The sequence below is a fragment of the Gymnogyps californianus genome, chromosome 2, assembly GCF_018139145.2.
Source record: "Gymnogyps californianus isolate 813 chromosome 2, ASM1813914v2, whole genome shotgun sequence".
Lineage (NCBI taxonomy): Eukaryota > Metazoa > Chordata > Aves > Accipitriformes > Cathartidae > Gymnogyps > Gymnogyps californianus.
The window spans coordinates 141,029,749-141,047,119 of NC_059472.1; the positions used below are offsets into that span (position 1 = coordinate 141,029,749).

The 17,371-nt window shown below is 41.6% G+C and overlaps 2 protein-coding genes across 2 annotated transcripts in view; one reads left to right on the forward strand and one right to left on the reverse strand.

Annotated features, from left to right (window-relative positions):
* The first annotated feature begins 1,600 nt into the window (after positions 1 to 1,600).
* BET1 (Bet1 golgi vesicular membrane trafficking protein) lies at positions 1,601 to 10,177 on the forward strand. Its single transcript, XM_050891387.1, has 4 exons — positions 1,601 to 1,717; positions 4,895 to 5,010; positions 8,122 to 8,178; positions 8,740 to 10,177. The coding sequence occupies exons 1-4, from the start codon at positions 1,699 to 1,701 to the stop codon at positions 8,893 to 8,895; spliced, it is 348 nt and encodes a 115-aa protein (XP_050747344.1). The 5' UTR covers positions 1,601 to 1,698; the 3' UTR covers positions 8,896 to 10,177.
* A 1,748-nt stretch (positions 10,178 to 11,925) lies between these two features.
* The window catches only part of LOC127012927 (probable acyl-CoA dehydrogenase 6), an 88,362-nt gene continuing 82,916 nt past the window's right edge, over positions 11,926 to 17,371 (reverse strand). The window contains exon 9 of the mRNA XM_050891385.1: positions 11,926 to 12,783. Within this exon, the coding sequence (XP_050747342.1) occupies positions 12,693 to 12,783 (91 nt within the window). The 3' untranslated portion in view covers positions 11,926 to 12,692. The remainder of the gene's footprint in view (positions 12,784 to 17,371) is intronic.

A 17,371-nucleotide genomic window follows, 5' to 3' on the forward strand; every position in this document is an offset into this window, starting at 1 on the left:
GATACAAGACTAACGTCTCAATTGAATTTTGACAAGTGGAGAGAAAAGAAATGCTGCAATTATTTGTGTTTTTATGCCCTGCAAAAAGATACATGGTGTGTCTTACAGCAATTACACAAGATGTCAGTAGGAGGGCATAGGCCTTCTTATTAACAAGAGTTGTTTTATTCTTCCTTCTACAACTTCACCTGCGTAGATGAAGACTCCTGTTATACTGCAAGCTCATTGAAGTAGGAGCTTTGGTCTGTGTTTATATAGCTTGTACAATACAAGTGGGTCTTGGTCCAATACTGGGTGTCTTAGTTCCTACCAGAACACAAATACCAAAGCAATTAATGGTATGGCAGCATGTTGTAATTGGAAAAGCCAATGCAGCTTCTTTAGTCCAGTGGATACCACACCTGAAATGGCAAACTCTGAATGGACTCCATGATGATTTTTGCTTTACACTGGAGTGCTAATAAATCATTCTGGTATCATCCTGGGAAATAAATTCAATGCCCTGGTATACAGAGTGAGTCACATCTCTAATAAAAGCAGATAAAACCCATTTCTGATGAAGCATTGCAAGGGCTTAAAGAATGAAGGAGAAATTATCTTTGCAAATTAAATTTAAATCATTTAGAGAACTGAAAATTCAATCATAATGAAATCTACAGGTTTCCAATTTGAGTTGCTGTATGCTGCAATAGCATGCCTGTTACTTCCCCATTAAATAGTGGGGAAAAAAAGGCGGTAAAGCTCCACTCACCACTGAATTTTAATTTTTTGACTGCCTGTTACAAGACAACCACTGAGAATCTTCCTTTTTCAAACAACAGAATGGTAATGTACTGATGCCCTCCTGAAATGAAGGCCGAGCCTTTTTTTGCCTTTCACGATCAATTCTTAAAAGTTTAATGCAAGCTGAAATAGGTAATGTATTGAGTAAATTCACGACTGGTTATGCTTAATAGAATTCGCTCTTCTCCTCAAGCCGCGGGGAAGTGACCGCGCCAGGACGAATCGGCTCTGCCAGCACCTGCCCCAGCCGCCAGCCAGGCTCCCCCGCGGTGCTACCCTGCCACCTTCTTCTGTCCCCCGCAACCCCTGCCTCACAGTCCAGCTCCCTGAAATGTACGCTTTTAGCACATCACGCCATTTTCAGGGCCTGTTGGGCACACGGACAGCGCCCGAACGGTCTGTCACGCCGTCGCCTGAGAAACGCCATGCTGGTTCAATGCCTTGGGGTGCTGCGCGGAGGCCCTGCAGACACCGTGCTCCAGCCTGGCAGAACCGTACCCCCTGGGACTGCAGGAGCCTGAGGCTTTGGGCGGGACCGCCTCTGTCAGGGATCCGTCCCCAGCCCGCCCGCCGCGCACCGGCGCCGGGATCGGGATCGGGATCGGGATCGGGATCGAGCCGAGGCGAGCCTCAGCGGCAGGGCCGCCGCCGCCCCGCCTTTGGCGCGGAACTACAGCACCCATCAGCCCCCGCGCGGGCCGCGCAGCCCTGCCCTGCCCTACCGGAACCCGCGGTACCCAGCGGGCCGCGCGGCGCGGAGCGCTGTCGTGGCGCTCGCCGGGTGAATGAGCCGGGCGGCCGGGCGGGAGCTGGGCCGCGGCCGCCCCGCCGAGCCCCGCTTCCCTCAGGCGCTGTGGGCGCGGGAGCCGCTCCCGTCCTCCTCCTCCTCCTCCCTCGGCAGCTCCGGGCACAGCGATGAGGCGCGCAGGGCTGGGTAAGCGCGGCGGTCCTGGGCGGCAGGGCCTGCAGCCGCCCTGCGGGCCGGGCCGCGACACCCGCCCGGCCTGGCGGGGCGTGGGCGGTGGGCAGTGGCTGCGTGGCCCCCGTCGCCTGGTGCTGGAGGGTTAAACGGAGAGGCAGAGGGGGTGAAAAGCTCGGCGGGGCGGGCCGGGGCAGCCTGTGCTGTTGTGTGGGCCGCGCTGTGCCCGGGCCTGTGGGAGCTGCTGCCGGAGCCGGCTGGGCAGGGCCCGACCCGTCCCCGGGTAGGGGCTTCGAGGGGGGGATCTCTGCGGGAGAGAGGCTGTGCCGATGGGTGTAGGCTTGCAGCAGAGCTCGGGAGCTTTGGGTGGGAAAAGCCGTTACCCGTGCTTCTGTCTCTCTTCTTTCTAGCTCAGCTGGATTTACAGAGCACCACTGAGATTTGTATTTAATTGTGTTCGTGAATGGTTCTAACGCAGTGTTAGTTTGAGCCATGTTTCCATGGATGGACAGATTGTCACTTTTCAGTCAACTCCTTTCCAAATTCTGAGTTGTTTTTTAATTTTAGTCCTTCTGTATGTTTTCCTGATATGTTTGGGGGGAAAAAAACCCAACTATTGTCAATTTATTAGAAATATAATCTGGTGCAAATGCAGAAATCTCTGCAGAGTTCCTGCTGAGTGTTTTGAGAAGCTTAGGCCTCATTTTTCAACCAGCAGTCACACTGATGACTGTAAAGAAACTTTGAACTCCCATGTCATGTTCTAGAACCACGTAGGTGCTGTGATCTTGCTGTAAAGCTTAGGTAATGTTTATGCCTCAGAAGTTTATGACTGAGTTCTGGTACTTCCTAGAAAGTGAGCATTTAGGGGATGATAAATGCCATGTGGCTAAACCAGGTGTGTCTGTAACACCACCCTAGATTTACTTCTACACTTCTGATTTGTGTTGTGCAATAGTATTTTCACAAGATAAAACAAGTCTTGGATACGCTTCTTACTAGATCAAGAGAGGTGTTGGGATGTTTGTCATAAAAAGGTAGGCATTTGGTAATGCTTAGGTCTTCAGTCCTTTTCTTTGTCAGACTAACAGCTTGCTCTTGGGTATGAACGGAGAGGGGTTAGGCTGAAGGCCATCTAGCTCAGTATGCTGTTTCTGCAAAAGTAAACTGATGGATGTTTATGGAAGGAGCACAAGGGAAAGAGCATGCCTTCTTTTAGCATGTCTCTCTTAGCATGTCAGAACATCCTGAAACTATTTCTTAAAAATTCTGCTGGAAGGTCAAGCAGAAGACTTAAACGTCTGTTATCAGCTGCAGTAAAATTTGCTGCTTTGTCTTGACATTTCAACTGTCAGTCCAAAATTACTTTTTATTTAGTAGGCTGGAAATAGAAGCTGGGCACCAGTACTTCTGCTGTTGTCACCAGCTACCTGATACCTCTTTTTTAGCCTGAAATTATGTTATGGTCATGTCCATATTACATGTCAGTGAGCGGTGTTGCAAGACAGCCCATAGAACTGCCATGCTGAAGTTTCTGTCCTTCCTGTAAATAGCTGTAGCCAGGCTTCTTCATTGTGCTTTCTATCACATACATAGAAGTAGCTGTGCCTGTTTAAAAGCTTTGGGGCAGTTGTTCATATCTGCTATGTCACAGTCTATGTAAGAATCATAGTTACAGTATTTTGGCCTGAAGCTACACGCTATATTAACTTATAAACATATTCAAAGTTGTGCGTCACTTGGTAGGAAATACTGTAGTTAGATGCATTTGTAAAACAAGACACAGTGAGAACAACCCTGACGCTCTAAATGATGTCATGTTAGTCAACTTTCTGTATTTGGCATTGGTACTTTTGATTTAGGTGGGGGGAAAAACTCCTTGACTCTCACTGTGATGAAATGGAAACATACATTTTACCCAGTCTTTTTGAGAATTTGTCATTCGCTTAACTTATAGGATAACATTAAAACAATTTACAAGTACAAACTAAAAAATTGCCATTACTTAAAGAATGGCTTTATGGGTTAATATAAAATGATACATATTGTCAAAGTAGCATTGTAATTCTCTTTTTTAAAATCTTAATAATATGTATGCCAAGCACACAGTGAAACTGAGATGGAGCTTTATCTGTGAATGTGGTTGGCGTCTCTCTTCTCTCCCTTTTTCCTGAAAAAGAAAAAAGGCACCCAAACACAAAAATCTTTAAAGTGCATTGAAGAGGAATTAACCAAAGGCATTCAGACAATTTTAGTGTGGCATTCTCACTAGCCATAGAAATATTGATTAATGTTATAACTGGATTGTTAGTTGAATTAATCTAGTAGGATCTTTATGATAAAGCTTATAATAGCTCTTTTCTGTTTGCCTTTCTCAGTCTTGGTCTCTCTTCTTTGGTTTCAAATCTTAGATTTGAGGTTCAAGACTGATTTTTGTCTAGACTGGACATGGCTTTAATTCTCCTGTGCCCATGCTGCTGTCTAACTGCTGTCTGTAGGAGATCTTTATTAGAGGTTGGAGGAGGTAAATGTGTGGAGCTGAGGAGCTTTCATTCCCTTCTGCCCCACGTACTCTGCTGAGTCAGTTGTCTGGATAACAGTCCTGAAGCTCCATCACCCAAAAAGCAAAGGTGGGAGTGGGAATAGAACTGCAGAATGGTGACAGAAATGGCAGTGTTCTGCTCAGAGGCCTGGCTTCTGATCTGAGGTCTTGTTTGTAGAGAAACACGTGTAAGGATCCGAGTATGCTCTCTCCTTTAAATGCATGTGATCTCTCCTTTAAATGTATGATCAAGTGGTATTTGTCTTTGTTAGAGAATGATCTCAACTTTCCTATTTTCAGTTAGGTTTACTGCTCTGTGTAGTGGCCTCAATGCTTCCTTCACATCTCCATGTAATGCCTAGGTTGATTTCCATAGTAGTCATCTGAAAACACTATCTGCGGAAAAATTTGACAGTATTAAATGACAGCCATTCCTTGGTTTTCCTTCTTTGATTTGCATATTGAAAAATAACTTACAAGTTTGAAAAAGGTTGAATCTCCGTCTCAGGAACATCCGGTGCCTCTTCCTGATTGCCAAGGATGACATTAAGGAAAGGCATTTTTAAATGGAAAGAGTGCTTTTCCACATGTGAAGAGCACTTGCTCCAATGGTGTTTTCTGTCTGTAACTACTGACTATTGTGTTTATAGGCGATGGAGCACCTGCTGGTAACTATGGCTATACCAATAGTGGATACAGCGTTTATGAAGAAGAAAATGAAAGGTTAACAGAAAGTCTGCGTACAAAAGTCAGTGCCATTAAATCAGTAAGTATTTAATTATAGTGGTATTATCACGTTTATTGAATTAAATTATATGGACCAGTGAAGCAGACGACTTAGTTTAAAACATAAATTTAATACTGTGGTGGGTTGACCCTTGCTGGACGTCAGGTGCCCACCAAAGCCACTCTATCACTCCCCTTCCTCAGCTGGACAGGGGGAGAAGAAATACGACGAAAGGCTTGTGGGTCAAGATAAGGACAGGGAGATCACTCACCAGTTACCATCACAAGCAAAACAGACTCGACTCGGGGAAATGAATTTAATTTATTACCAATCAAATCAGAGTAGGATAATGAGAAATAAAACAAAATCTTAAGAACACCTTCCCCCCCACCTCTCCCTTCTTCCTGGGCTTAACTTCACTCCCAATTTTCTCTACCTCCTCCCCCCGAGTGGCGCAGGGGGATGGGGAATGGGGGTTGCGGTCAGTTTATCACACGTTGTCTCTGCCACTCCTTCCTCCTCTACCTGTGCTCCAGTGTGGGGTCCCTCCCACAGGAGACAGTCCTCCATGAACTTCTCCAATGTGAGTCCTTCCCATGGGCTACAGTTCTTCACGAACTGCTCCATCATGGGTCCCTTCCATGGGGTGCAGTCCTTCAGGAACAGACTGCTCCAGGGTGGGTCCCCCACAGGGTCACAAGTCCTGCCAGCAAACCTGCTCCAGTGTGGGCTCCTCTCTCCATGGGTCCACAGGTCCTGCCAGGAGCCTGCTCCAGCACGGGCTTCCCCCGGCATCACAGCCTCCTTTGGGCACATCCACCTGCTCCGGCGTGGGGTCCTCCATGGGCTGCAGGTGGATATCTGCTCCACTGTGGACCTCCATGGGCTGCAGGGGGACAGCCTGCCTCACCGTGGTCTTCCCCACAGGCTGCAGGGGAATCCCTGCTCCAGCACCTGGAGCACCTTGTCCCCCTCCTTCTTCACTGGCCTTGGTGTCTGCAGAGTTGTTTCTCTCACATGTTCTCACTCTTCTCTCTGGCTGCAGTTGCGCAGCAGTTCTTTCCCCTTCTTAAATATGTTATCGCAGAGCTGCTGCCACTGTCGCTGATGGGCTCAGCTTTGGCCAGCAGCAGGTCCATCTTGGAGCCGGCTGGCATTGGCTCTGTCGGACACAGGGGAAGCTTCTAGCAGCTTCTCACAGAAGCCACCGCTGTACCCACCCCCCGCTACCAAAACCTTGCCACGCAAACCCAATACAAATACAAGAAAGAATTATTGTCAGCCAAAATGCACGATCATTCATTTGTATAACTGATTCTTCCTTTAATTAGATTTTATGCTAGAGGTGTCCTTTTTTGCTAATCTTGAGGACAGCCGTGGTGTTACTTCTGGCGTACTGTCCTACAGAATGAATTACTGTCCCTGCAGAAACTAGAAACTGAGTTTAGATCAGTAAACTGTCTCTGTTTCATTTAAGAAAAGGGAGTACTTCTTTTTGGTGTTATCATTGTGGCTCATCAGTTTCTGCTGTATCTGCTGATAAATCTGTAATGTGAAAACAGCTCTTAGAAACAGCACGCTAATATCCTCTGAAAGAGAAGTTTGTTGTTTTAATGATTCTGATTCCTTCCAGAGATTGAGGACTTCTTTCAAGCAAGTATAACTGAAAGACAGCTCTGTGATTAAAAGTGTGGGGTTTTTTTTTCTCAACAACTTAAGATTTTGTAAAATACATCCTTAGCAATAGGTGCTGTTTCTATATATGTAGTACAAGCCAATGAATTCTTAGGCCTAAATTCATTCGAAGTCCTATAGCTAATACTGCTGCTTAAAAGTAATTTGTTAAGTCTCAAACAGAAACTAAAACCTTAGGTTTAGAATAATGATTTAGAATAAGTTAAGGGGGTAAAAAGAAAAGCTTTGACCTTTGTTATAGAATTTCATTTCTCATCTCCTTCTCTGGTATGTTACATTTCAAAATCAGTGTATGTCGACAGTGCAGTTGATAGTGCCCCATGGAGTAGCATGTATGCTCTTTCTGCAGTTGCATCTTTTAGTGCAATGTAATAATCTTGGAATACGGGGTAGTCTTCAGATAATCTTCCTAGAAGCGTCCTGTAAAATCAGTTTCACTCTTGACTTGATTATAGATTGCAGTGAAATGCAGTAGTAAGAAATAATGAGATTTAGGTTGCGTCACAAAAAACATATGGGTTTTGGCTAATCCAAAGCATGGGGGCTTGGAGCATATTTCCCTCCCTTCTAGGAGCTGAGCTGATTGTTCAAGGCCAGTGTGCTGATAAGAACTGTTACGGAGGAAGAGCTGCTAAGAAGCCTCAGTGTGGGTTCTCCCCTATTTCACTTAAGAGCTGCTTTTAAGCCAAGGCTCTCCTGGCTGGCCCCTGCCTTTGCTGCGTTGCAGCTGTGTTGCAGCTCTGTCTGCGCCTGGTCTCATACCTCCCTGATTCCGACCCTAACCTGACTTGACTTTCTGGCTTGACCTTGGACCTGTCTCATAGCTGGGGATGTGCTGGGGGATCACCAGGCTGTTGCTGACCCTGGTTACTGTCTCTGGACTGACTCTCACTTGCATATGCGGCTTGCCTCCTTGTCCTGCTGCGCCCTTGCTGTTTCATGACACAAAGCAGAGAAGGGATAGACAAGTTCACAAAAGAAAATCCCATGTATAGCATAGCAGCAGCTTGTCAGAAGAGATGTGTTAGCAGGTTACAGGTGTCAACTCCAGCAACACTGAGTCAAAAAGAGTGCTCATGGTCCTCTGTGCTGTGTGCCAGTAGTTTTAAGAGTTGTTCCAGGAAATAGATAATTGCTACTTAGACTTGACTAGATCTTGAATTTTGTAAAGTCCATGCAATAATTCGAATAAGGAATTCTCTGGAAAAGGGGAGGAGGAGCATTGAGTACCTTCTGTGACTCTTTAGACTCATCTAGTCAGATGACAAACACTTACTTTCCTAATGGTTATTGACAGAATACTGTGCGTGTTATTTTGTTTTTTGAAAATACCAGGTACTGTTTTCACGTTTTACCTGGGGAAATGCTAGTCATGTCATGTATTTTAGACTGGTTTCTCTAATCTATGTATAACTGATGACTCATATGTAATACTTTTCGGGTTTTTTTTAATAGCTTTCCATTGAAATTGGAACAGAAGTTAAAAACCAAAATAAAATGTTATCAGAAATGGTAAGTATTTAGTCGCTAACTTTCTTTAAATATGGGGCAGGATTAAGAAGTTAGTAATGTAAAGCATTCCTTCTTTTAATATGAACATTTGTATTAAAATGTTGACAGCTTATTGTTGACTGTGAAATGCGACTAATTCAGCAGCAATATTTCTGTTCAAAAAGATAGATGTGCAAAGGCATTACTTCCAAGGCACAACCAAGGTCTTTATACTTCAGATATGACTATTTTCAATTAGCAAATGTATAGTATTATTAAAAAGGCAGTTCTATATCTAATTGTATTTAACAATAGAAGAGGGAAGCAAAAAATGAGGAAGCTAGAAATGTCTTTTTTGCTTACATTTTGCTTTGGCTTGGGGAAAAAATATCTCTGGATAAATGGGCGAAAGTTTTTCCTGGTTAATTTTCAGAAACTGCCTCTGAAATAATTTTAGTTTTGGAAAACTTGAAAAAACAGGAAAAACTACACTTAGCAAGCTTTAAGGGTAATCTTTTTTTTTTTCTCAGACTAACATGTTTTTTGTTGTTTTGTTTGCTTGTTTGGTTTTTTTAAATGTAGGATAATGATTTTGACTCTGCGGGTGGACTTCTAGGTGCAACTATGGGCAGACTGAGAACACTCTCCAGAGGAAGCCAGACAAAGCTATTATGCTACATGATGCTTTTTGCACTGTTTGTTTTTTTTGTAATATACTGGATTATTAAACTGAGGTGATGCATGTTATCTTCGGTTTAAATTGTGTAATTTCAACTATAAAGCAGTCTTAATTAATGAAGACATTGATCTAAAGTGGCATATTCTGTTGATAAAACACAGTGAAATTGTTGTAAATTGCATTAACTATTAATGCAATGTTATATATAGTTTTCTTAATGTATCAGAATTTTTCCCATCATCCCCTGTTTTGGGGGGATTATTTGTAAATACGCAGAAAGTGCTAGCATAGTAGGTTGCTTTTTTAGGGGAAAATAGTTTTTAGAATTCATTTAAAAAAACCAGAAAACAACAGTTGTTCGGATATGAAGTAATTGCAGAATTACAAGGCTTTCTCTTTCATTCTGCTTTTCATTCTGGGCCATGCTCTAAATTAGAGCTCCAGTTTCAGGCATATAGTAATTTCTAGGTTGCGAAAGCACGAAGAATACTTGGATCTTTCTAAATTGGTTTTATCTGTGGATTTCTAAAAGGCTGGCCTGAAGCTAACAAATGTAATAGTGGTACCCCCAAAAGTTATTTTTGTGGATAGGTCTGATAGTGTACACGTTTAAGTAGCTTAAACTGTGTGTTTTGGGGAGAAGTTACTTAAAACTGGATTTTTTTAATTTAAATATGACAAATCATGCTTACACATCTACTCTTTTAAGCAAATGCCTTTGATTATTGAGATCAACCAATATGGACACAGTACAAATGTTTTCTTTATATTTAAAGTACCTAAAACTTAATGATTCCTTTGAATCACTAGAACTTTTACCATTAATATGTTTACTTTTCAGTCTGTGATGATCCCTAAATCTACACTGCATGGTCTGAAATATGAGGTCACATATTTTGGATTTTATATTAAAGTCTATTATGATGCACCTGTTTGAGGTGCTGTCATATTAACAGTTTTTATTTTGAAGACTTAGCTTTGACTCACCAGATAGTTTCTAATAGTTGAAGCTATTACATTGCTGAGTTTAACATTAAAAAAATTGTCTCCTAAATACTGAAATTGTATCTACAATTTTTGAAAAACTTTTCTAGAAATACTGTATAATGTGTTGTCATTAATACAAATTATGAACTGACAAATAAAGTGTCCTGTAGTATTGTAGCTAGTGTTGTTTATATACATTCTTTTCTGCTGTAGAATACCAGTGTATTTTTTGGAAATGGTGCTGCATTTAAAGGGCTATACTTGTGTGGGGGAGCACTATTAAAATAAGAAATGGGGTGCATGCTACATGTTAGATTTCTTATATAATGGAAGTATGACATGTAAGTCACTTATCTAATACAAAACACACAGAATATGTAAAAGTAATTAAAGCTCAAATATTTCTAGCTGATTTAATCTTTGACTGTTAAAAGGTCTACAATACTTCTACAAATAACAGAACATCTAAGTACTAACACCAGGATAATGCATCGTCTTTATATGAGAATTGCTAGGCTTGTTAAACAAGTACAGCGTTCCCAAAGCTAGTCAATAGGATATAGTTTGCCATCCAAAATTGATGCACTTGTATAATTTTAAAGAGACAGTGGAGTGCAAGGTACCTACCAAGTGAGATGATAATTACTGACATACCTGTTTGACAACCACACTCCCCTGATAGTTGATCATTGTCTAGAAATATATTTCTGGCTCTTAAACATGGTGTCTGAACAATTTGTAGACTTTTTTATTTTAGCAATCAATCTGCCATACCAATAAATGGAAGAAGTTTTTAACTACCTAATATAAAGTAGAAAAATGGGTGGATGTAGCTAGTTACATGGCCGATACAGTTCCTGTCTTTGTTCTGAAGAATATGCTAGAGTGTCCCTTAAGTCCTGACAGAGCACATATTGGTAAAAATCTTTTACCAGTCCTTCAGATCACATATAAAACCAACAGGATTTTTGTTTTAAACGTCAAACCAAATTAAAAGGTAATTCATGCAGAATAGGAACTAGGTCTTCTTCCTTTCCCCCCATCACCCTGTTCTTCAGGGGTGCAGAGGAGTGAGGGGAAATGAATTGGGGGGGGGGAATATCTTAAGCCTAGGTCTTCCTTTTTGTGTTTCTTCATTTAAGGAGGGTTGTCAATTTTTCTGTTGTTGTCTAGATAGGGTGGGAAATGGGGAGAAAGCTTAAGCACAAGGAATATATGAAGCCTCCAAACAACTTTCTGTATCTATGTTTATTAGAAAACACACAAGGGCTTTTTTAATTATGTGCTGAAACAGAGCTCCATTAGGCTCTTTTAATATGAACATTGTGAACTGAAATGTAACTGAAAGTTACATAGTCAAAACTGACATATTTCTGTATGTTTTTATGTTATTTTACAGGATGTAGCACATTTCCCTTCAATTCCAGTAAAAGGTCAATTTTCAGTTTAGAATCTGGAATGCTGCAAGTTTGCTTAGAATGGTTAAGGTGACTTTATGTAAAGGTGAAACTGCTTTGAGAATATTTCACTCAGGGAAGGAGAATGGCAATTGGTGAGAACCATGCATTGCAGCCTTAGAATTTTCCTCAGCATCTGCACTTGCTTTACTGGTCATTTTCTGGTAGGAAAGTATTACTCTGACAGGACTTAAAATTCACAAATAGTTAGCACATGCTAGTATGACCTTGTAGAATAAAATACACTATAGAGTGGATACGACAGAAAAATACTAGTAGCGTTAATTGTACTTTTACAAAGTTGCAGTTAATAGCAGCTACATAATACAGCAGTTATGATTATTCTTGGTTTTGAAATCTTTTGTACATAATTTTTACACAATATTTATATACTGTGTTTCTCAGTTTAATGTAACTTAGACTATCTAGCAACCATACAGATTATTTCCAGGTGGAAGGAAATATCACCTTTTAACTATCAACCTTACAGTATCATGGAGATTCCTTAGGAAACGCTTAATCAACACATCCATTTGACTACAAGGCCAATTCCACTGTAGCTTTTTTTTTGCAATAATACAGGCTGTCTCTTCTGGCTTAAATGGCTGTTTTAGGAAGAGTTTAAGTAATTACACACAATTTTCATATTAACGTGTATTTTTAATATTTTTCTTTAATAATTACACACAAAACATGATACCTTACTGCTGAAGTTCGGACCTCCAAAAGCTTCAGATACACACACAATTAAACAGTTGTTGCTAGAAGTCTACAAATAAAAATCAGCCCCCACTCCCATCACCAAACATCCATGACAGAGTGTAGTACAAGTCGATGTCAACTTGGCAAAGATGGCAGAGCTCGTTTTGATGATTACTGGCTAAAAGTGGAAGATAGGGAAGGTAATTGTAATTGAGACCAAAATCACTGTTCCAGTATTTGAATATGGCAGGGAATAATTTGTGCCTTAATTATTGATCTTGAAAGCAAAGCTACACTGAAATTAGATTAAGCTACTAGTGAAATCATAGCTGTATCCGTATGGAAGTTCTGTTCCTTAATCGGTGGCTTAGATGCTCTACAATGTAGATACACCTTGATAAAAGAAGAGATTTTTTCTGGGTGCTTAGTGTAGATCACTAGCCTCCCCAAAGCAGTAACCCACTGAAGAAATGGAAAAAAATCTTGCAGGAGGCCACGTGCTTTCAGACTGCTTCGTATCAACAGAAATTTGACACTGGAGAACACATAGAATGATAATGGTCAAAGACCTTGACGAGCATTTCAATGGCAAAATTACTGTTACGTTTTCTACTTATTTTACCCTTGAAACATGTACTGGCTGATACTTTGAGTGTGCAGTACAAGCCATGCTCTTGATTTCTTAATTTTCAAGGAAGAGTGGAGATGCGTCACTTGCTTGGAAGTGTTCCCATGTATTTGCATATGATGGAAAGCATGGTTTCATCTGTACCACCTCCTATTGACATTAATCTCAAGTCTCTGTAGAAATATAAAGAGTAGATTTAGACATTTGCATGCTATACTGATGGAACAAGTACAGAAATGTACCTAGCCATTTATTCTATGCATTTATTATGGAGCTGCTTTTATTATATTGAAACCCCTTGTTTACAGAAGTACATACATGGTGTGGACAAATGTGTTGTCAGCACCATAAATACCCTTTTGTGTACTGGGATGTTGCTAATTCAAAATCAAAAGGCTTAAGATATAATTTGGCACGTCCAATTTTCCGATTCTTTCAAAAATAACCTTGACTTGGCGTAACACTGTATATTCATCTTGAAATAAGTTAAAACCTCTCCTAGCATACAACTGCCCCTGCTTAAGGCCAGCCAGAGCTCCTGCAGCTGAACTCCATACAGATTTCTGTTTAGGTCTTACCGCTTTGGACCGGCATATAAAGCATCACAGGCTCTTCCCAAGGTTTTCTGCTGGACTGCCTGCTCAAATTACTTACACATGACATACTAATGCCAGCTGTCTGCAGAACACCTCATCCACTGCCTCCTCCTGGTGAGATGGTCTGCAGTACTTCCAGCAACATCCCCGCTGTTCTTTTGCCAAAGCTGTAGGTGCCTAAGCCTGCAGCTGAATTTTGAGAGGGGAGGGAGCTTTTGGAGGGCCAGTAGCAAAAAGTGTTGCAGCATTTAACTTTGCTTAACTGTGTGGTAAAAAGAGTATTAGTCAATCAGTACATGAGGTATTGGAGAATTGTGCGGACAAGGTACAATTTTCATTCAAGTTTTTTAACCAACAAGCATTCAGGTCTCCCTAATAGCTATGTGAGATCTGGCATAATCTGTATTAGTATTATATAGTATTACAGTATAGTATTATATAGTATTACAGCATAGTATTATATAGTATATAAAGCTTCTCTGCTTTAAAAATGAATGGCTGCTCCAAGCTTATGTACTTTTGATTTGATATTTCTAATCACACTCATTTAAAAACTGACGTTAATATCACTGAGTCATCCCTAACAGCATTGCCTAAGTTCCCTGTGCTAGCGAGATTGCAACCTACTGCAACCTTAAGCAATTTTCTTCACAAATTTCTTTGCTCCTTTGGGGAGAAGAAAAAAAATCCAAAACACTGAAACAGTTCTGCTAGACTACCTCTACTTAATTCAATAACCTGAAGATTCCCCACCTTCCTATGGGCCTTGTTGAAGGCAGCAGAGCTGGAACAATGGTAGGTTACTTGTTCATGCTGCGGTGCTGTTTGCTTTTTCAAGCTGCAGAAAGCCCCTGCCAATGCTTAGCATCTTGCATCTTCACAGCACTGTAGCAACAGCAAGTAATTAATCCTCAGAACTCCTCTGTGATGCCGATAAAAATCCTCCATTTGCAGCAGGAATCTTGGACACATGCGGCTTGTTTATATGAAGTTAGAAATAGGCAGTGGTTTGGTGCTGTGTGACAGACATGTCAGGTTATCACATATAAATATGTTTTAAAAAACCAAAACACCTTTCACATACGGGTTTGTATGTGTGTGTGTGTATGTGTATATATATGTGTGTGTGTGTCTTTACAAAATTGCTGGTGATTATATTTTTGTCTCTGTGGGTGAGATAAGGAATATTTCCTACAGAATCTACAGGCAGGCAACTAATGCTCATCTCTCCCCCAGGGAGACAGGACAGAAGGTTTCACTTAGTTTAAGAGGACTGAGATGACAAAGGACTCGAACGATTTTAATCTAGCAGCCCTCTTCTGGGAAACAGACTTGCTTTCAGCCCAAGAAAACAAAACCACGGGACTAACTATCCTGTCGGGAACTCTGTGAGGAAGCTGGGGAAGATGACATAGTAAAGTAAGCTTGTATATCAGCTATTTAGTGTAAGTTTATGGTTTGATAGTTTATATTATATCAATAATGCATTATTAATAAGGCATATAAATATTTTAATATATATAAATATCAGAATTTTATTGCTTTAGGTAGGCTACCCCTGGAATGCTTTTGATTTGGCACAGCAACACTTCGCTTTCTGATTTCTCCATTGCCTTGTCGCTGCCCCCATGACAGAGCAGCACGTCCTGCGCTACCTGCAGCCCTGCTGAGGTGAGCACTGACCTGTGATGGCTTCACCCTGAACAAGGACAGTGAGGAACCAGCCTGCAACGCACCATACAGGTAGGTAAAGGTGTCTTTTTGAGGGACCGAACCTCTAGCTGCTTGCTGAATGCTGTTTTCCTTAGAGAGTGGGAGTCTGCCTGAGGAAAGAGATAAATCCTGACCATTGTGTTCTGCCCCCCTAAAATACTCCCTGCAAAAAGTTTCCTCTCATTCAGGAAATCTCATGCCCCTGAAACATCCACTGTAGATTATAAGACTTACTCTACTCAACCAAATCAAGAGATGTAAATGTTAAAAAGCAATCCACTTCTTGATGGATTAAAAAAAATATAAATAATTTCTTCAATGCTGAGTTAAAAAACTGCACTTATGAGGGAGGGTGAGGAGCCCTTCCGGCCCACCAAACTCAATCCAGGTTATCAAAAATTTCTAGTTAGGCAGCAAAAGGAACAAAAAGGACCCTCCATGTCGTCAAATCAAGTTTCCCATCTCCATAGGTACCATGTCATATACCCTCCTTCAAAAATGTATCAAGCACTGCTTTAAGGAGGAAAAACAAGCTCCCTTTAATCTTAGACTATCCTAATTTGAAGGCTGTCACATAAAGTTGTTCTAATGATTAGGAACCCTCTAATTTACAGCCTGAATGTGTTCCTGAGTAGTATAATCCAGTATAGTCCTTCAGTTTAACGTTCCTCTTTTGGCTGGCGTTGACCCCTCTGCATCCAGAGCGCCATTCAGCCCTTGCTTTGCGCAAGCCAAGCTGTGTCCATCACCCTGCCTGTAAACCTTTTGGTCCCAGTTATCCTGAAAATCGGGGCTGGTCCTTGGTCCAGCCTGAGCTCCGCTGTGTGTGATTTCACTAGCCATGAAGTAGGGACAGGTACCTATCTCACAGCGCGAGGAAAGCTTTTGACCTTGTAACGTGCTATATAGGTGCTAAGGCCGCAGCTAATGGCACACCAAATCTGTCTCTAGCCTCAAGCTGATAAAACATGATGGCGTTTGCAGCTGTGCATCCCACTACCATTTCCTACCTGCAGCCGAGAAGCCGTGCCTGCTCAGGGAGCCGCTCTATGCTACATTTTCCTCTTGAAAGCCATATGGCGTTGGGATCTAAAAAGCCCTTTCTGTTCACAAACACCCTGAGAGGAGCCAGCTGCACTATCTATTTTCGATGCAGATGTCTTCACATAACTTTAAAGTCCTGAGAAAATAAACTAAAAGTCATTTTGTTTCCCTTTTCCAGCAGTGATCAGTGCCAGTCAGATGTGGGGAAGAAAGCGAGTTTTGGTGACTCCAGTTCTGGTTTTCCCTAGCAGCCTGGCTTCATGGCAGCGGTCCCTCAGAGATGCTGCTCCCTGCTTCCCTGGTTAGGAGGCCATTGGTAAATCCTTCCCAAGGTTTATGTGGCTCAGAGTATCACTGCTTCCCAGAAGGCCGTTTACACACTGCTTCCTTTCAGCACAAATTGCACTTGATTACAAAACGTTTACCCTTTTTTCTCACAGTTATTATTTTAAAGTTGTATTACTGGCAAGATTTTTCTCCACAAAATATACTGATGTACCCTCAAGTTTAATATTTTGTGTCTTCTTCCACCTTCAGACTCAGCTAGATTGCTTATAGGCTGTCCAAATTAAGCAGCATCTAAAGGAGACTTTGATCCAGAGGGAGAAGTTTGAGCTGATACCACCAGCGCGGCAGGCCTCTGGCCAGGCTGGCACAGCCCAGCCGGCGGCGGCCGTGCCTGCCAGCTCGCATGGCCCTGCCTGTTTCTCCTAAAGGGCGTTCTGAAAGGACAGCTGAGCAGGAGTGGGCATCACCTTGGCCTGCTCTGGAGCATAGCTCCGCTTTAAAGTCATCACTGTACAGTTACCTACTTTGATCTGCCATATTAGAGCTAGACGTCATGTGCTTCATATCCTAAATTCCCTCTCAAGGTACTCATAAAAGTCAACCAAAGTGGTAGACAGGCATCTGTCTCAAAACTTCTGCAGAAAAAGGTTGAAGCTACAGATTTGTTTTCACAGATGACTGAGGAATCATTATTAAGTCTTGTCCCAACAGTTAGCTACTGACTTCAAACCAAATTGGTTTTGTCAGCAGAAATTGCTAAGTTTTGTTTTGTTTGGTACAACCACAAATTGTGATAATGACAAAGACTAATTAAAAAAACCACAATTGTCTAGACTCATTCTAGTTTAGACATGCTTTGTAAAGAATATAAAAAATGAAATAAAGAATGAAACTGAATAAAATATTTCAACTGACTTTTCAAGTGTGAGGAATACAAAAAATAATTTAGAAGGAAATGCATTACTTATTCAAAAAAATTGCACTTAAAACTATATAGAAGTTTGATTTTTAATGATCCCGAATTACAAGTAAAACTTCACATTGCAATACCTAGGTGACAGTTGAGGGGAAAAAAAATCTGTTTTTCTTCTGCAGCTATGTGCATTTGCAATGCTATTTA

Excerpts from the sequence above, each read along its gene's own strand:
- BET1 (XM_050891387.1), top strand. Across the intron at positions 5,011-8,121 it reads AAGTCAGTGCCATTAAATCA|CTTTCCATTGAAATTGGAAC; the intron begins GTAAGTATTTAA and ends TTTTTTTAATAG. Across the intron at positions 8,179-8,739 it reads ATAAAATGTTATCAGAAATG|GATAATGATTTTGACTCTGC; the intron begins GTAAGTATTTAG and ends TTTTAAATGTAG.